This window comes from Nuphar pumila, chromosome 1, assembly GCF_984573655.1.
Source record: "Nuphar pumila chromosome 1, dmNupPumi1.hap1.1, whole genome shotgun sequence".
In the NCBI taxonomy this organism is placed as follows: domain Eukaryota; kingdom Viridiplantae; phylum Streptophyta; class Magnoliopsida; order Nymphaeales; family Nymphaeaceae; genus Nuphar; species Nuphar pumila.
Genome location: NC_143249.1, coordinates 114840118 through 114861052, shown reverse-complemented (window position 1 = coordinate 114861052; position 20935 = coordinate 114840118). Strand labels below are relative to the sequence as shown.

At 45.8% G+C, this 20935-nt stretch overlaps 1 protein-coding gene across 3 annotated transcripts in view; it reads right to left on the bottom strand.

The window, feature by feature from the left end:
- Positions 1-20935, bottom strand: part of LOC149849099 (NOL1/NOP2/sun family protein / antitermination NusB domain-containing protein) — a 158562-nt gene that overhangs the window by 29162 nt on the left and 108465 nt on the right. For 2 of the 3 annotated variants that reach the window (XM_089998488.1, XM_089998492.1), the window contains 2 exons: positions 15141-15259; positions 14898-14969 (listed from right to left, as the gene is read on the bottom strand). In XM_089998488.1, coding sequence (XP_089854614.1) covers positions 14898-14969; positions 15141-15259 — 191 coding nt within the window. The remainder of the gene's footprint in view (positions 1-14897; positions 14970-15140; positions 15260-20935) is intronic. The other variant, XM_089998489.1, reaches the window with a different exon arrangement.

Here is a 20935-nt window from a genome sequence, read left to right as displayed (position 1 = left end):
CCTTACGGCCTACCGATAGCCCTCCTCTTTACGGGACTCGGATCCGGATCCGACCCTGGTCCGAAATGATTTAAAAAAATTTTTCTGGTTATTACAGCGAGACATGAGCAGCATGCGTATACTGCGATAGATGGATGAGAGATCCGTGGCGATCTCGTTTCGTGCAAGTTGCACAAAGTTGTATCCATGGTTTGAAAGATAAATTATGTCAAAATAAGATATTGGGTTACAACGTATTCTATTTATGCTCTTTTTTATCAAAGGTTGCGGGTTTGCGCGTGGGCGCTAAAATTCTTAAGAAAGTGATTTCTTTTCGTGAATTGGCTTCCCAAATCTACAGTTTTGCAAAGTAAAGTTTGAGAGCCTATAGGTTGAGAAATAACAACTAAGTTTTCCCAAGTCGGTGCATTTGAGAGAAGTGTTTTACAATTGCGGTTTGAATTTTTTATCTAATTCGGATAACCCCGATTAGGGGCATGAACATGTGTTTGGGTGCGGTTCTGTTGAGAAACTCATATCCTGTTTATCGAAACCAGTATCGTGAGACATGTGCAACATGCAGATACTGCGATAGACGAATGAGAGATCTGTGGCGATCTTGTTTCGTGCAAGTTACACAAAGTTGTATCCACGGTTTAAAAGATAAATCATGTCAAAATAAGATATTGGGTTACAACGTATTCTATTTATGCTCTTTTTTTTCAAAGATTGCAGGCTTGTGCATGGGCGCTAAAATTCTTAAGAAAAGGATTTCTTTTCGTGAATCCAGCTTCCCAAATGTACAGTTTTGCAAAGTTTGAGAGCCTATATGTTGCGAAATAACAACTAAGTTTTCCCAAGTCGGCGCATTTGAGAGAAGTGTTTTACAATTGCGGTTTGAGATTCCGATACAACTCGAATAACCTTGATTAGGGGTATGGGCATGAGTTTGGATGGGGTTTCTGCTGAGAAACATGTATCGCAAACAGTATCGCAAGACATGCGCAACAAGCTGATACTGCAATAAATGGATGAGAGATCTGTGGCAATCTCATATCGTGCAAATTGCACAAGAATATACAAGTGTTTTAAAAAGACTAGATCACATCAAACTAAATATTTGTTGAATCATTTTTTTTACGAAACATTGAATTGGGGTTTCTTTTGAGAAACCAATATCCCTCTCATTATAGTCATACTTTTAGACAAGCATGGCATGTTTATACTACGATGATTAGATGAGAGGTTCATGTAACCTCGAAGTGTGCGAATGGCACTTTATAGAAATCAGTTACATAATGATGTTTCACCTTCATAGGCAAGATGCTCATGTTAGTTTAAAGGACCAGAGCATGTCAAATGTAAACTAAAATGATTACATCGTTTCTTTCACAACACATTAAAGTTGGGGTTTCTTTCTGAGAAACCTATACCCCTCTCATCATAGACGCGCTTTTAGACAGATACAATATGTTTGTACTACGATGAGTAGGATGAGAGATTTGTGGTAACCTCGAAACGTGTAATGGGCACTCTATTGAAAATCACATAAATGATGATGATTCGCCTTCACAGGCAAGATGCTCGAGGGGGTTTGAAAGACCAAAGCATGCAGAATGAATCTTGAGTTAAATAACACCTGACACACTCATTTGCCCTGTTGTTTTCCGTCAAGAAAGATGATGGGATGGTACAAAAACTCCGATGGACAGGTTGTTAACAACCACCCCTCAAATAAATAACTCAGTGCCCCCAGTCATCGGAGTTAGGGGACAGGACTACCGAAAATTATCCTAAGTTGTAGATCCCATAGATTTCTATAGAAGTTGGATGCATCCTTTGCTACTTATGCCTTTGGGGAATTCTCTCTCGGTCACTGGCTGTCCCCTTAGGAGCGGACTCAGTGTAACGCCCCAAAATTTCAACTTTCGAACCTTTCATAAAACAGGCAAGAGACTAAAAGAATCTCTTTATTTCAGAGTTGGTTTAAGAAATAAGCGGAAGACCATCCTTTTGTTAATTTTAGAAAAGCAAGTTGACCACTTTGGGCACGTTAGCTGAAGAACCAAAACATACAACCCATGCTACTTGAAAAAGGCACTTTCATTAAAAGAAGGTTTCAAAAGTACAAAATTCGGATGTCCAAAGGAAAATCCGTTACAAGACCCAAAAACATCAGGACGCGAGCTAAGAGCAGGAAGAAGAAAGTCTTGAAGCCATCTTGCCATCGCGCCATCGCCCGTGAAGTACCTATTCATCACCTGTACCCATAGAATGGGTTAGTTTCGCAAAAAACTAGTAGGTACACAAGAGAGACTACAAGGAAACTGAATTATGTACATTTAATTCAGTAGGTTACGCAATTTAAAGCAGATATGCAGTTAAACAGGTAAGCAATGCAAGTAGGTACATAGTGCAAACGCGTAAGTAGTGCAAGCGAATCAGTAGTGCAAACGAATAGGTAGTGCGAGCGAGTCAGTGGTGCAAGCGAATCAGTGGTGCAAGCGAGTGCAGGCGAGTCAGTGGTGCAAGCGAGTCAGTGGTGCAAGCGAATCAGTGGTGCAAGCGAGTGCAGGCGAGTCAGTGGTGCAAGCGAATCAGTGGTGCAAGCGAGTGCAGGCGAGTCAGTGGTGCAAGCGAGTCTCACTACTCAACAACCAGTGTGAACAGACTTTATGTTTCGATATTACTGGCCTGCGGGTACGCGCAGGCAAAACGTAGAAACAACTGAGACTAGTTCGGGCGTCTGTTATTCTATGTATTTTGAATAACCCGAATAGCTAGTTGAGTCCGCTCCAGAGGGACGGCTTTAGCCGAGAGAGGATTCCCCAAAGGAGGCAGTGCCACGGATGCATCCAACTTCTGCAGAAGTGTTGAGCTAACTATTGTAGCCCCTTTCCCCTAACTCCAATGACTGGGGAGGCCGGATCATTGCCCGTAGGGTGGTTGTTAACAACCTGTCCATTGGAGTTTGTACCGCTCTGTCCTCTCCCTTGACAGACCATTAGAAACGAATAGGTACGTTAGGGGTTGCTTAACTAACGACCCACTCTATGCTGTGGTCTTTAAACCACCCGAGCATCTTGCCTGTGAAGGCGAATGTGAGGCCATTTATGTGATTCCAGCATTGTGCATTTCGCACTGTTCGAGGTCGCACGACCGTCTCATCCGATCATCGCAGTACTAGACGTGTCGTGCACGACTACAAGTACTCTAGGATGAAGGGGGTATAGCTCCTCAAAAGAAGCCTCAACAGGAGTGTTTCACAAAGATGTAAAGTTTATCAACTTTACTATATCCTTTGAAACAGCAGAACCTTGTGCCAACATTATGCCTGCGATTTTCTAGAACCTCATCCGCTATCGGGGTATCTACATGCCTCGCATGACTCGACACCGGCCTCGATAGACGGGAAACATGTTTCTCAACAGAAACTCCAACTCGTCTGCAGGACTGCATACTCAAGGAGTCAGGATCCTTGCAAGGTATCCCCCTCCTTAGACGGGGATGTTACGTTAGCTCCTATCTCAACTCTCGTCGCGAGAGAGAGAGGTGAATGCCTGAGGATGCCTTTAAGGCATATGCAAAGAGCAAAAACCTGCGCGGCATCTGCAATAGCAAAGCAGTAATAATACATACAAAAACAAGAGTCTAGGCGCAAAGCGCGACGACAAGGCAAAGGCGGTAAGCAGAAGTGCAACGCTGAACCTCGCCACGATGCGTGACGGCACATACAAACCATAAGCAAAAATGCAACACGAGATCTCGACGTGATACACTATGGCAAGTATAGACTGACATAAGGAAAAGGGCAAGGATCGCGAAACCGTGTCCTTGAGTTAAGTGCATACTCGTATAAATATATATATATATATATATATATATATATATATATATATTCATTTATTGATCATTTTTAGTTTAATTGAACTTAATTCAATTATCCAAGTCTTCCGTACAATCTTCCCCTACCTTGGAGGGTTACGAGCTTGCTGACGTCTGCGGACGTACACAATTGACGGCTCGGGTCGCAGAGCGCGAGTGAGATCCGTCGTCGCTGCAAATATGCGATATTAACATGCAAGCCCAGACAAAAGCAAAAGCAAGGCAAAGATTCCCCGGGTCTGTCGACCAAGGGTATAGGCTCGCGCACAAAGGGGCAGGGGGGATCGGCCCCTGCTGGCAAACAAAAAGGCAGGGGCCGAGGGCCCCTGTTAGCAAACAAAAAGGCAGGGGCCAAGGGCCCCTGCTGGCACACAGAAAGGCAGGGGCCGATGGCCCCTGCTGGCAACCGAAAGGCAGGGGCCTGTGCCCCTGCTGACAAATGAAAGGCAGGGGTCATAGGCCCCTGCTGGCAAACGAAAGGCAGGGGCCTATGCCCCTGCTGACAAAAGAAAGGCAGGGGCCATAGGCCCCTGCTGGCAAACGAAAGGCAGGGGCCATAGGCCCCTGCTGGCAAACGAATGGCAGGGGCCCATGGCCCCTGCTGGCGTAAAAGAAAGGCAGGGGCCACTGCTGGCAAACGAATGGCAGGGGCCCATGGCCCCTGCTGGCGTAAAAGAAAGGCAGGGGCCACTGCTGGCAAACGAATGGCAGGGGCCCATGGCCCCTGCTGGCGTAAAAGAAAGGCAGGGGCCATAGGCCCCTGCTGGCGCAACAAAAAGGGGCAGGGAGGAGGGGCTCGACCCCTCCCCTGCCGTAGCAGAGAGCAGGGAAGAGGGGCCCGGCCCCTCCCCTGCCGTACGGAAGTAGGGAGGGGGCTCCGCCCCTCGCCTGCCGTACGAAAGCAGGGAGGAGGCTCAGCCCTCCTCTCCCTGTGTAACGAAGAAAACGAGGGGGAAGGATGGGAGAGAGAGGCGGAAAGAAGGAGAAGAAGAGGAGGAAGAACTTACCTGGTGGTCGGCGGCGGCGGCGGAGAGGGGTCGCAAGTGGCGGTAGCAGACGAGCGAGGGAGAGTCGGGAGGCGGTGAGGGAGAGACAGCGAGGGGGGGGTTCGTATTTGAAACCCCCTGCCTTGTTTTCTAAAGAAGGCACGAGGGAGGCGGTGCCTCAATTGGGTCCGGGTCGGGTCCGGGTCCGGATCCGACCCGAATCCTAACCTTTTTTTTTTTTACGGGTTATTACATCCTACCCTCCTTAAAATAATTTCGTCCGCGAAATTTTTATTCCATGCACTGGTCAAAATACAAGTCAGGGTATTTTTCCCTGATATCCGACTCAGGCTCCCATGTACATTCATTTATTCCATGGTGTTGCCAACGTACTTTTACAAGAGAAATCGTCTTCGATCTGAGCACTTGGTCTCGACGGTCAACGATTACCACTGGTCTTTCCTCGAACGTCAAGTCTTTTTGGATATCCACATCATCATAATGAATGATGTGTGATGGGTCGTGAACGTATCTTCTCAGCATAGATACGTGGAAGACGTCGTGGATCTGAGCGTACTGAGGAGGCAGCGCAACACGATAAGCCGCGTCACCGATCCGATCCAGGATCTCAAAAGGTCCGACGAACCGGGGACTCAGCTTTCCTTTCTTCCCAAAACGGAAAACGCTCTTTGTAGGAGATACCTTAACAAAAACCATATCTCCTGTTGAGAACTCGAGCTCTCTACGTCGACGATCGACGTAACACTTCTGCCGACTCTGCGCGGTACGCAAACGTTCCCTGATCATCTGCACTTGTTGAGTATAGTGCTGTAGCACTATAGGTGAATCTAACATCCGTTCACCAACCTCATCCCAGTAAACAGGTGATCGACAAGGCTTCCCGTACAAAGCTTCGTACGGGGCCATACCGATACTCGCATGATAACTATTATTGTACGCGAATTCTGCCAAACCGGTATGAGAGTCCCATTCTCCCTTCCAGTCTAACATGCACGCTCGCAGCATGTCCTCCAAAGTCTGAATCGTGCGTTCAGATTGTCCGTCGGTCTAAGGGTGGAAAGCGGTGTTGAATTTCAGTTTCGTGCCCAAGGCCAACTGCAGTTGTCCCCAAAACCTGGAGGTGAACCTCGGGTCACGATCGGAGATGATTGACATAGGAACACCGTGCAATCTCACAATCTCCCTGACATAGAGGTCTGCCAAGCTGTCCAGTGACTGACTGAGCCGAATAGGGAGGAAATGCGCTGATTTAGTGAGTCGATCCACGATCACCCAAATCGCATCGTGTTTCCTCCGCGTCCTCGGCAAACCGACGATGAAGTCCATCGTGATGTCCTCCCACTTCCATTGTGGAATCTCTATCTGCTGCATCACTCCGCCTGGTCGTTGGTGCTCGATCTTCACCTGTTGGCAAGTCAAGCACTTCGAAACGTATTCGGCTACGTCCCGCTTCATTCCACTCCACCAATATCTGCGCTGCAAATCTTTGAACATCTTTGTGCCGCCCGGGTGAATCGTGTACTTGGACTTGTGGGCTTCAGCGAGAATCTCACCTCTCAAAATAGGGTCTTTTGGCACCCAGAGACGATCCTTACGCCATACACCTCCTTCCTCACTCAGACGAAAGGGGGTATCGGCCTGCTGCGCTAGAGCCTTCAGCTTTTCGTACCGCTCATCGATCTTTTGACTAACAAAGATCCTAGATAATAGCTCAGGTTGAGCTACCATGCTGGAAAGACTGATCGAAACTGGAGTGACTGCAAACGGTTCCCACGATATCAAATCCTCGATCAGTTTCCACCCCGCAAATAACAAATTAACAGAAACGCTGGGAGACTTGCGGCTCAGAGCGTCGGCCACAACGTTCGCTTTTCCCGGGTGGTAGGACAAGGTAAAGTCATAATCCTTGAGGAATTCCAGCCAACGCCGCTGCCTCATATTCAGCTCCTTCTGCGAGAACAAATATTTTAGGCTCTTATGATCTGTAAAAGCCTCGAACCGCTCCCCATACAAATAGTGCCGCCATATCTTCAATGCGAAGACCACCGCTGCTAACTCCAAATCATGAGTCGGATAATTCTTCTCATGTAATTTAAGTTGGCGCGATGCATAGGCGATCACTCTATCGTTCTGCATTAAGACGCAACCCAAGCCTGTTCCGGAAGCGTCGGTGTAAATCACGAAGCCGCCTCGACCCGAAGGTAAGGCCAAAATAGGAGCAGTCGTAAGACGTTCCTTCAACATCTGAAAACTGCTCTCGCACATGTCGTCCCACACGAACTTAGCTTCTTTCTTCAGGAGCCGCGTCAAGGGTAGAGAGATCTTAGAAAAGTCCTGGATAAATCTTCGATAATACCCAGCTAATCCAAGAAAACTCCGAATGTCACGAACATTCCTCGGTTGCTGCCAACTGAGTACAGCCTCGACTTTCGCTGGATCCACGGACACACTTTCCTTGGAGATGACATGTCCCAAAAACATGATCTCCTCGAGCCAAAACTCGCACTTAGAGTACTTAGCGAACAAACGCTCCTTTCGCAAAGTTTCGAGAATAACTCTCAAGTGCTCACAATGTTGCTCCCAGCTATCGGAATACACCAAGATGTCGTCGATGAACACGATCACGAAGGTGTCCAAGAAGGGTTTGAACACCCTATTCATGAGATCCATGAACGCTGCAGGAGCGTTAGTGAGTCCGAAGGGCATGACCGTAAATTCGTAATGCCCATACCTGGTCCGGAAGGCCGTCTTGGAGATATCATCTCTCTTAATTCTGAGTTGATGATACCCAAATCTAAGGTCGATCTTTGAGAAGATCTTGGCCCTCTGCAACTGATCGAACAGATCCTCGATGCGTGGCAATGGGTACTTTTTCTTTATTGTCGCCTGGTTGAGCATTCGATAGTCGATGCACAACCGCAATGATCCGTCCTTCTTCTTCACGAACAAGACAGGAGCTCCCCAAGGCGAGACGCTGGGGCGGATGAATCCCTGATCCATCAACTCCTGCAACTGCTTCTTGAGCTCTTCGAGCTCAGCTGGTGCCATCCGATATGGAGCCTTAGAAATTGGCGTAGTACCCGGCAGCAACTCAATGTTGAACTGCACCTCACGAGGTGGAGGAAGGCCTGGCAGTTCCTCCGGGAAGACGTCTGGAAAATCTCGCACAACCTCCAAGTCTCCCTTCGAGACTCGCGTCGGCTCGGACTGGACGACACTAACCAAAAAGGCAGTGCATCCCTTCCTGAGGTAGCTCTGCGCCTTCAGCGACGAAATCAACTTGTTTGCCCGAACAGGTTTCACGATCTTGAATTCCACCTTGGGCATTCCTGGGGGAGACAAAACAATCTTGCTATCTCTGCAAAAAATCTTGGCATGATACTTGTGCAGCCAATCCATGCCTAGGATGACGTCAAATTCCGTCATCACTAGCAGGATCGCACAAGCCGGTAAATGCCAATCTGCCAGGACTACGTCCAACTCTGGTACGTAGGTCGCACAAACAGTATTTTTCCCAATCGGGTTATACACTTCAAGGGTATTATGTAAGGGTTTTACAGGTACACGCAAAAACTCAGCAAAATTTACCGAAATAAAAGAGTGTGTGGCACCACAATCAAAAAGCACAAAAGCCGCTTGGTTAGCGACAAAAAGGGTACCTTGCACTAGGTCGCCCTTGGTCAGCTGCTCGGCCTTGGCTGAGTAGACGCGTCCCGGTGCCCTCCTTTGACCGCTCGCCTGCGGTTGCGGCGTCTGATACTGCTGTTGCGACTGTGGTGGCCGAGGGAGCAGAGGTGCTCCGCTGGTCTGCCTGGCGTCGGCAGCCGCCTTTTTGCGACAGTCGCGGGTGTAGTGGCCCATCTTGCCACAATACAGGCATCCGCCTGTGTCGAGCGGGCACGCCTGCCCAATGTGGGATCGACCGCACCTGGGGCACACATTGCCCGTCTGCTGCCTGGCTGGAGGGTTGCCCTGAGGCCGCTGACGCTTCGAAGGAGGATATCGTTTCCTTCCTCCTTCGCTCTTCACAGGAAGGAACGATCGTTTGCCTGGGTCACCGGAAGGTGTCTTCGGCTCACCACCCGTAGCGGGTGGCCTCCTGCCCTGCGTACTCTTAGTGCGCTCCCAGGCCTCACTCAGGAGGGTGGCAGCAGCAACTGCCGCAGAGAAGGTCGAGGGCATGCTGGTTAGGACCCGATGCATGAGCCCCTCCTTCAGCCCCCGAACAAACTTCCCTGCTCGCTCGCGATCATCTGCGAACAGGTTGGGACAATAGGGTTCTAAGCGCTGGAATTTGGCGATATAATCCGTCAAACTCGAATTGCCCTGGCTGAGCTCCAAGAACTCCACCTTCTTCTTCTCCCTCGCATGAGGCGGGAAGTAGTTCTCCAAGAAAGCCTTTCTAAAAGCTTCCCAAGGAATGGGCGAAATTCCCGAAAACTGCACACTCCGGGCCATGTCCCACCAACTGCGGGCATTCTCCTTCAGCCTAAAGGTCCCGAATAACGTCTTCTTGTCATCGGGCACTGACAAGACCTCGAACACTCGTTCCACCTCCTTCACCCAGTTATCGGTCATGTCTGGGTCGGGCTTGCCATCGAAGGTCGGGGGGTCAAGCTTCAGGAATTTCTCATACGTCACTGCGGTATGCGGCTTCGGCTCAGAAACGGGCGCTGGTTCTCTTTGAGAACGAATCTGGTCTCGCATAGCCGCTGCTAGGGAACTTATGGAATCCAACACGAATCCCCGCTGATCTGACCAATCGTCAGCAGACCCTTCATTCGAGTTTCTTGCCATCCTTGGAGTAAACAAGGAATACCAATAATTAGAATTTTCAGGAAGCTCGAAATAGGCCAGAAACAAAAGTACCATTCATGTTTAACATGAGTAGTTTAGGAAAACCCAGCAATGTTGGTACATAAGCAGAACGCGTCAAGCCTCTTAGCTTAACAATGCAAAATACGCCTACTAAGCAAAAAGAAAGGTATACTCACAGCGCGATGCGGATGCTCAATGGTCAAGAATCCTTGCTTCCCTTAGCTCTGATACCAAGTTGTAACGCCCCAAAATTTCAACTTTCGAACCTTTCATAAAACAGGCAAGAGACTAAAAGAATCTCTTTATTTCAGAGTTGGTTTAAGAAATAAGCGGAAGACCATCCTTTTGTTAATTTTAGAAAAGCAAGTTGACCACTTTGGGCACGTTAGCTGAAGAACCAAAACATACAACCCATGCTACTTGAAAAAGGCACTTTCATTAAAAGAAGGTTTCAAAAGTACAAAATTCGGATGTCCAAAGGAAAATCCGTTACAAGACCCAAAAACATCAGGACGCGAGCTAAGAGCAGGAAGAAGAAAGTCTTGAAGCCATCTTGCCATCGCGCCATCGCCCGTGAAGTACCTATTCATCACCTGTACCCATAGAATGGGTTAGTTTCGCAAAAAACTAGTAGGTACACAAGAGAGACTACAAGGAAACTGAATTATGTACATTTAATTCAGTAGGTTACGCAATTTAAAGCAGATATGCAGTTAAACAGGTAAGCAATGCAAGTAGGTACATAGTGCAAACGCGTAAGTAGTGCAAGCGAATCAGTAGTGCAAACGAATAGGTAGTGCGAGCGAGTCAGTGGTGCAAGCGAATCAGTGGTGCAAGCGAGTGCAGGCGAGTCAGTGGTGCAAGCGAGTCAGTGGTGCAAGCGAATCAGTGGTGCAAGCGAGTGCAGGCGAGTCAGTGGTGCAAGCGAATCAGTGGTGCAAGCGAGTGCAGGCGAGTCAGTGGTGCAAGCGAGTCTCACTACTCAACAACCAGTGTGAACAGACTTTATGTTTCGATATTACTGGCCTGCGGGTACGCGCAGGCAAAACGTAGAAACAACTGAGACTAGTTCGGGCGTCTGTTATTCTATGTATTTTGAATAACCCGAATAGCTAGTTGAGTCCGCTCCAGAGGGACGGCTTTAGCCGAGAGAGGATTCCCCAAAGGAGGCAGTGCCACGGATGCATCCAACTTCTGCAGAAGTGTTGAGCTAACTATTGTAGCCCCTTTCCCCTAACTCCAATGACTGGGGAGGCCGGATCATTGCCCGTAGGGTGGTTGTTAACAACCTGTCCATTGGAGTTTGTACCGCTCTGTCCTCTCCCTTGACAGACCATTAGAAACGAATAGGTACGTTAGGGGTTGCTTAACTAACGACCCACTCTATGCTGTGGTCTTTAAACCACCCGAGCATCTTGCCTGTGAAGGCGAATGTGAGGCCATTTATGTGATTCCAGCATTGTGCATTTCGCACTGTTCGAGGTCGCACGACCGTCTCATCCGATCATCGCAGTACTAGACGTGTCGTGCACGACTACAAGTACTCTAGGATGAAGGGGGTATAGCTCCTCAAAAGAAGCCTCAACAGGAGTGTTTCACAAAGATGTAAAGTTTATCAACTTTACTATATCCTTTGAAACAGCAGTACCTTGTGCCAACATTATGCCTGCGATTTTCTAGAACCTCATCCGCTATCGGGGTATCTACATGCCTCGCATGACTCGACACCGGCCTTGATAGACGGGAAACATGTTTCTCAACAGAAACTCCAACTCGTCTGCAGGACTGCATACTCAAGGAGTCAGGATCCTTGCAAGGTATCCCCCTCCTTAGACGGGGATGTTACGTTAGCTCCTATCTCAACTCTCGTCGCGAGAGAGAGAGGTGAATGCCTGAGGATGCCTTTAAGGCATATGCAAAGAGCAAAAACCTGCGCGGCATCTGCAATAGCAAAGCAGTAATAATACATACAAAAACAAGAGTCTAGGCGCAAAGCGCGACGACAAGGCAAAGGCGGTAAGCAGAAGTGCAACGCTGACCCTCGCCACGATGCGTGACGGCACATACAAACCATAAGCAAAAATGCAACACGAGATCTCGACGTGATACACTATGGCAAGTATAGACTGACATAAGGAAAAGGGCAAGGATCGCGAAACCGCGTCCTTGAGTTAAGTGCATACTCGTATAAATATATATATATATATATATATATATATATATATTCATTTATTGATCATTTTTAGTTTAATTGAACTTAATTCAATTATCCAAGTCTTCCGTACAATCTTCCCCTACCTTGGAGGGTTACGAGCTTGCTGACGTCTGCGGACGTACACAATTGATGGCTCGGGTCGCGGAGCGCGAGTGAGATCCGTCGTCGCTGCAAATATGCGATATTAACATGCAAGCCCAGACAAAAGCAAAAGCAAGGCAAAGATTCCCCGGGTCTGTCGACCAAGGGTATAGGCTCGCGCACAAAGGGGCAGGGGGGATCGGCCCCTGCTGGCAAACAAAAAGGCAGGGGCCGAGGGCCCCTGTTAGCAAACAAAAAGGCAGGGGCCAAGGGCCCCTGCTGGCACACAGAAAGGCAGGGGCCGATGGCCCCTGCTGGCAACCGAAAGGCAGGGGCCTCTGCCCCTGCTGGCAAACGAAAGGCAGGGGCCATAGGCCCCTGCTGGCAAACGAAAGGCAGGGGCCATAGGCCCCTGCTGGCAAACGAATGGCAGGGGCCCATGGCCCCTGCTGGTGTAAAAGAAAGGCAGGGGCCATAGGCCCCTGCTGGCAAACGAATGGCAGGGGCCCATGGCCCCTGCTGGCGTAAAAGAAAGGCAGGGGCCATAGGCCCCTGCTGGCGCAACAAAAAGGGGCAGGGAGGAGGGGCTCAACCCCTCCCCTGCAGTAGCAGAGAGCAGGGAAGAGGGGCCCGGCCCCTCCCCTGCCGTACGGAAGTAGGGAGGGGGCTCCGCCCCTCGCCTGCCGTACGAAAGCAGGGAGGAGGCTCAGCCCTCCTCTCCTTGTGTAACGAAGAAAACGAGGGGGAAGGATGGGAGAGAGAGGCGGAAAGAAGGAGAAGAAGAGGAGGAAGAACTTACCCGGTGGTCGGCGGCGGCGGCGGAGAGGGGTCGCAAGTGGCGGCAGCAGACGAGCGAGGGAGAGTCGGGAGGCGGTGAGGGAGAGAGACAGCGAGGGGGGGGGGGTTCGTATTTGAAACCCCCTGCCTTATTTTCTAAAGAAGGCACGAGGGAGGCGGTGCCTCAATTGGGTCTGGGTCGGGTCCGGGTCCGGATCCGACCCGAATCCTAACCTTTTTTTTTTTTTACGGGTTATTACACTCAGCTAGCTACCCGGGGTATAAAAAATACATAGCATAATAAACCCCCGAATTAGTCTCAGTTGTTTCTACGTTTCGTGACTTGTACGTACCCGGAGGCCAGCTAATATCAAAACAAAGTTATCCTGCACACATTACCTGTTGAATTTAGATTAGTTCATATTACTTGTCGAATCTAGATTTGTTCACATTATTTGTTGAATTGTGCATCATGTATTAATTAATTGCTTATGCTAGCTTTGTTGTATTAATTATTGAATTGCGCATCATGTGTAAAATAATTGTTTATGTTATATTCGTCGTATTACTGGTTGGATTGCGTATTATATATTAGTTGTATTCACAATACTTGTTGAATTGCATATCATGTATGAATTAAATATTTTTGCTAGATTTGTTCTTTATTGCGTATCATACATGAATACGATGCATATGTTAGATGTTGATTTCTAATGTTCCAATATATGATCTTGATTCCTGATATCGGTCGAGGAACAAGTGTGTAACCCAGTAATAAAATACAAATTGTGTGTTAAGCTATGACTGAGAACCTAACTTGAACTTCGAGAATTTGTACCCGTTTTGAGTATCCACGGGTTTAAGGAAAAGTGAAAATTAAAATTGTGTGCATTTAATAGGGACATGCATGCAAAAACAACTCTGATAAATAACTTAATAAGTTATTCATGCATGTGCATTGAATCATGCATATCTATTGTTCAATATTAGTTCATGCATTCATGCTTATTTTGTTTTGCATGATATTGTGTTTAAATGCTTGAATGGTAAGTTGATTGTGATAAATTGTTATTATGATATTCCTCTGAAATTTATACACAAATTTGGTTTATGTTATTCCTTTACTGTTTGAATTTTTAGAGGAATTCGTACAAAAAACTTTTTTTACCTGTTTTCATAAAACTTTTTTACAGGTCCAAATGCTCAGTGATGTCTTGACTTGTTCACCGGACACTGCAAGCCCTGTGACTGATTTTTGGGTTATCTGACAGAGTGGCGCTTATGTGATAGACAATTTTACTGTCTCAGTTTATTTGATATTATTTATTGGTTAATAAAGTTTAATTATTCTTCTTTGATTCAATGCATAGTATGTTTGTGGTTTAGTATATTAAATCTGCAAGACTCCAGATCATTGGATTTGTTTTTGCAAATGTTTAAAAAAACAAAAAATTCACTATTTTTACGAGGATTAGTTGAGGTTGTTACATCATATCTACATGATTTGATCAACAAAAAAAAATTATGCAAATGTGGTTTCTAGCAAGTGGGTGTAGGTGCTTTGGAGCACCTTATCATTATATATATGATTTATATTTGCTATAGTCGATTGTACCTACAATGTAGTAGGAATCTCATGATGCAAGTTGTTTTGACTCAATCTAACCCCATAGATGTGTTCAGCATGGTCGATTTAGTGGGAATCGATCTTTGTATTATGTATTTTTTAGTCAGAAAAATCAATGCATTCATAACCGTTGATTTTTTGATGGTCGAAAAAACCTGTATATAGGTCAGATTCTGACAATCCAAAAACTGGTACCCACTAAATAAAACATGTGAATCACATCCATGATGTTAGATATGAAGAAAAAAAAAGTGGTGTTTGCTAAGTTGATTGTATTTACAATCGATTGTAGAAACCTTTAACCTATATATATATATATATATATAGAGAGAGAGAGAGAGAGAGAGAGAGAGAGAGAGAGATTGGAACAATTTCTTCATTCATATGCTGATCGGCATGGCCAACCACCAGTCATACTAATCCGCTTAGGAATAAAAACCAATTATTAGATAGAGTATTCATGACTCTGATTTAAGATTAGTAGCAAAGCACTTATTCTAAAGCATACCTTGGAGAGGACACCCATTCCAGAACAAGGAGCATCCAACAGGACCTTGCCAGCCTTGACAGAAGTTTTTGCCTACAAAAGTTGAGAACTGTCTGTATCAGGCCATAAGAGTACGTGAAAAGCTAAAACTAAAAACTGCAAAAGTCCATGAGATAACTGCACTATTGAATTAGCCTAAAAGAAAGTACACGGAATAAAAAATTTAGCCCTCTTCATGCACATTGGTTTTCTAACTGAACTCACACTGAACACACGCAAGTCAGAATGTATCGTGGTTACAACATTATTAACAGCATGTTGTCTTGCTGCCTCCTCCAGGACTCTCAAACGACCTCGGTTTACATCAATTGCCATTACACTACCTGTATCAATACAAGCTTTCTATGAGAAATTTGATTTTCAGTAAAAGCCTCCAAAGGAAAAACGAATATATGGTATATGTGCCTAAAAAGAACAAGGAAAAGTAATGCTCAGATCTCAGCACAAACTTACAAGTACTGAGACAATGAGCAATGTGACTGTACCCTAGTTGTGATGGATAAACAAGTGCTAAATGAGATAATTTTCTAACCCAAGAAAGATTTCAGTCAGCTGCTTGTTTTTTAAAGCAAGAAGTTAAAACTCAAGTGCATTTCAGATTCAGTCTGGTCTAACTTGTAACCATAAATGGAAACTTGTTCAATCAAACATTTATGTTCCTCCTGGTATCAACTGTCTAACATCAACCATCAGTAGTCAGCCGGATGGCCGAGAACTTGAGAAAGAGGGCATCACATTTTTCATAAGGCAAGAGTACAAATACCAACTTAAGAACTATTAAGCAAACCACAAGATAAAGAGAAAGAAGAAAAGAGGGAAAACACAAGTTTTATGTGGTTTGGCACTCAAGCCCAGAGTTGCCACTCGGGGAAGCGGGAGCGGGAAGCGATTCGGAAAGCGGGAAGTGATGAACTTCCAAAATTTTAGGAAGCGGTAAGTGCGGGACGACTTAGAAGCGAATCAGGAATTGTCTCTGAAGCGACCTGGAAGCGAACTAGGAAGCAAGGGGGAAGTGAAAAAAGAGAAAAAAGAGAAAAAAGTAAGAAAAATATAAAAAAAATGAAAAAAATAAGAAAAAGCGAGGGGGCAGCGAGCTTCCCATTTAAGGAAGTGTGCTTCCCAATATTATAATATCGTGTATTTTCATACATAGTTAAATTAGAGATTTCTGAAAATTTGGCTAAGTATGGAAGAGAAATCGAGAAAAAATCGAGATTAGGTATACGTTATTTGAGTCTGGGCTTAGCCCAGGTTTCAACGACAAGGCCTAAATGAGCCAATGAAAAGGTGAGAAAAAAATTTATTTTCGACATTTAAATTGAAGCAAAATTCGAGTTAAATTCGGGCGAATTTTAGAGGCGAAATTCGAGTTATATATCGTTAGATGTGTCTCGAAATTTTGAGCGTAATGATATTTTACTTTTCTGAATTCAGGCTATGGTTGGCCCAAAAATCACAATTTTTCAAAAAAGAACTTCCTTTTTTAATTCGGTCTACTTTTTTGAATTCGGGTCCGGATTTGGATCGGACTAGATCCAATCCATTTGATCCAAACTAATATGGACTTGGACTCAGTTCAAGACCCATATTAATTAGGAATTGATCCAGCCCAGGATCCAATTGAAATTCGGATATGAATTTGGATCTTGGATTTGAATCCAGATCCAAAATCCATACCCAACGAAAATACAACTCTAAATTCAATATTTAAGTTTAATTTGAAGTTAACTAGAGTTAAAAAAGACTCCCGAAGGGATAAGGTACCCTCTGGAAGTTTCTGGATATTTAATTATTAATAAATAATAAATAATGTATTAATTTATTATTAAATTAAAATTAATTCTGAATTTCAATTTTAGTTAACTAAATGGACTCCCTAAAAGAGTCCCTAAATTGCTAAGATATAAGAATAAAAAGAGTTATTAAAAAGAAGAAAGACTTCTTTAGGAAATAATTGAAAAGTCAACAAAAGAGAGAATTTTACAAATTTTGGGAAGTAGAATGGAGGACTCCCAAATGGGAAGTCCTCTCTCCAGCCCTTATTAAAAGGGCCTAGAAGGATAAGGGCTTATTTTTCTATAAAAGGGTCAAAAAAAAAATAAGAAAGAAAGAAAGAGAGAAAGAGAAAGAGAGAGGAAAAGAGAGAGAAAGAGAGAAGGAAAGGAGGAGAAAAAGGAGAGAGAAGGAGAAAGAAGAAGAAAGAAGAAGAAAGAAGAAGAGGAGATCCACTTCCTCTCCAACCATCTAATGTTTCATCCATCTCCCTTTTCGAACGTCAAAAGGCACGGGTTCGTTCTTTTGATTCAAATAGGAAAAAATAGCCTAAATTTTGTTTGGGCGATATTTTTGAACGAAACCATGAATCTGGTTCATTTTTCCATGTTCGAATTAGGAAAAAAAACAATATATGTGCATGGTATGGATGTGTATTTTCAGATTTAGGATTTTGTTTCGTAATGAATGCATGCTTTACTAAGGATTCATACCTATTTGTTTGGATTGTACCTCAGGTCAGATCTAGACAGATCTGGCCCATGAGATGTACGGTCAGATCTAGACATTGTAATGTTGGGCAGATCTGCCCCAACACCTATACTGCCAAATCTGGACAAAACTGTCCACTGCAAAAGTGGACTGATCTGATGAGACAGTAAGCGCAGAAAAAAAAGAATGACTATAAGTATAATCCTATATATATATAGTGTTAGTAACTACGTATTGATGTTAGCCTAGATCTCCTGAAAATTTTCTGTTTTGAATCTATGTTCAATTCACTATCCAAGCATGTTTTGAAAATTTAGTTTGTATTAAATAAAGAAAAATATATATATGTTGGGCCCAGCCGACAGTCGGCTGAACAGTTCTCTAAAACTGTAAAAAAAAAACCAAGATCTTTTTTTTCATTTCTGATTTTCCTGAGACCGAACATGGCACTGTTGTAAAAACCTAAAAAAAAGGGCTTGGATTCGGGGTCGGATCCAGACCCGAACCCAACAGAGGCACCGTCTCTCGTGCCTTCTAAAGACAGCAAGGCAGGGGAGGGATTTCAAATAGAAACCCCCCTTTCCCCTCTCGCTCTCTCGTTTCTCTCTCACCCTCGACTCTGTCTCTCTCTCCTCCCGACCCCCTCTCATGTCTGCTCGTCGAAGACCTCGCGTCGGCAACCTCACCACCGCCTCTTTCCCCTATCTGTTTCTCTCTCGCTCGTCTGCCAACGCCGACCTCCAAGTACGCGTCTCCTCCTCTCCTGTTTTCTCTGCCTCACCTCTCTGTTGCGCAGGGAGGGGGGTTGAGCAGCCTCCCTGCTACCCTAAATCGTAGGGGAGGGGCAGAGCCACCTCCCTGCAACCCCTTTTAGCGAGGGAGGGGTCGAGCCCCATCCCGATGCCCTCTGTCTGCAGGGGAGGGGTCGAGCCCCTCCCTGCACCCTTGTAGGCAGGGGAGGGATCGGGCCCACTCCCTGCGTCTCCTTCCGGTAAGAGAGGGACATAGCCCTCCCTGTGCTCCCTGCGGCCAAGGGAGGGGTCAAACCCCCTCCCTGCACCACCTTTAGTGGGGCCCAACCTCCTCCCTACTCTCTTTTCCGACATGGGAGGGGTCGAGCCCCCTCTCTGCACCTTTCAGCGACAAAGAAGGGGCGGAGCCACCTCCCTGTACCCACTGTATGCAAGGGAGGGGGTGAGCCCCTTCCCTACGTACCCTTTGGCAAGGATGGGGCCGAGCCCCTCCCTGCATCCTCAGTTTGGTGGGGGAGGGGCCGAGCCCCCTCACTGCGCCTACTCCTTCTAGTAGGCAGGGGTGTCGCCCCTGCCTCCGCTAATTTCGGCAGGCAGAGGTGAAGCCCCCTGCCACCCCCCTTTTTTTGATCAACGGCTAGGGGCTTCTCCCTTGCCTCCTTGCTCCTTCGGCAGGCAGGGGTAAAGCCCCCTGCCTCCCTTGTTTTTGTTAGGCAGGGGCTTTACCCCTGCCTCTCTTCCACCTTGTCAGGTAGGGGCACAACTCCTGCCTCTGTTCGATTTTTTGGAAGGTAGGGGTGCAACCCCTGCCTCTGCCTAAACCGTCGACAGGTAGGGGTTTAGCCCCCTACCTCCCCATTGTTTGTTGACAGCAGGTCAGCAGAGGCTCGCGGCCCCTACCCCTGCTTCTTTCGCATTCAGCAGGTTCGCAGGGGCACGATGCCCCTGCCTCTGCTTCTTTCACATCAGGACAACGGCAACGCCCCTGTCGTCTCTACCTTTCTGATTGATATAGCATGTTAACGTCTCGCTTTTGCAGCTCGTACGACGGATCTCACTTGCGCCCCGCGACCTGAGCCGTCCATCACTTACACCGGCAAACGCCAACAATCTCGCAACTTCCCAAGGTAGGGGAAGATTGCACGGAGGACTTGGACAATTGAATTGAGTTCAATTAACTAAAAAGGACAATTAAATAAATATATATGCATATATATTTATATGAGTACACATTTAACTCAAGAACGCGTTTTCGCGATCCTTATCCTTTACTCTCTGTCATATCTTTACTTTGCCATCGCGCTTTGTGCCCAAGCTCCTACTTTTGCAAATGTTTCGTTACTGCTTTGCCATTACAGATGAAGCTCAGGTTTTCGCTCATTGCATGTGCTATAAAGGTATCCTCGTGGAGGATGCAATGGGGCATTTACCACTCTCCCACTTGTGATTAGAGTTGAGTCGAGGGCTTAACGATATATCCTCGTCTAAGGAGAGGGATCCTGGCTTTTGGAGTGAGCAGTCCTGCAAAGTAGACTTGAGGGTTTAGAGAGCTGCGCAAAAGCATCAAAGACTGCCTAAATCGAAGTATTTTGAAGGATGTGATTGGCTGGTTCTGTTCGTCTATCCGGCATATCTCGGGTAACCCCAAATTGGGGCATGAGTGAACTTCTTAGCAGGGGTTCTGTTAAGAAACCTGTATCCCATCTATCGAGGCCAGTATCGAGTCATGCGAGACATGTAGATACCATAATAGCGGATGAGGTTCTAGAAAATTGCATGTCAAATGTTGGTACAAGTTGTTGGTTGTTTCAAAAGATAAAGAATGTCAAAAGTAAAGTTTGAGAAACATTACATCTTTATGAAACACTTTTGTTGAGGTTCCTATTGAGGAACTATACCCCTTTCATCCTAGAGTAATTGTAGTCATGCACTACACGCTAGTACTGCGATGATCGGATGAGACGGTCATGCGACCTCGAACAGTGTTAAATGAACAATGTTGTAAACACGTAAAAATGGGATCACCTTCATAGGTAATATGCTTATTTGGTCAAAAGACCAGAGCATATAGAATGAGTCGTCAGTTAATTTACCCCTGACGCACTCATTCGCTTCTTGTAGTCTGTCAAGAGAGAGAAAAGAGTGGTACACACTCTAATGGACAGGTTGTTAATAACCACCCCACGGGCAAATATTCGACCTCCCCAGTCATTAGAGTTAGGGGAAGAGACTACTAGACATTATCCTAGGTGGTAGATCCCATGGACTTGTTAAAATGTATCATTCAACCTTTGTAATCATATATATATTTTATATATATAAAGGATAATACATACTCATATATGGTATATATGCATATGTATTATCCTAATTATATATATAAAATATATTTTCTCTATTTATAGGCATAGGGGTAGTTTAGTCATTTCACAATTTTACGCATATTCCATTTGGAATATGTTTGTAATTTTTTTTTTCCTTTTTTTATTTTCTCTTTTTTTGTGGTTTGCGCCACCTAGGGAGGCTCCCCAAAGAGTCGTTGGGGAGCCCCCAACGGTCACAAATGTGACCGTTGGGGGCTCCCAACGACTCCTTTGGGAGCCCCCTATGTGGCTCCTCTCTTGTGTTATAAATACGGGTCTCCCCCTTGTAATTCCTGACTCCTTGGAGGAGCTTATGCTCCATTGTATAGGGTTTTTACCCTCTTCTCCCCTTTTCTTCAATAATATTCAACTTATGACTTTATGTCATATTTACCCCTTT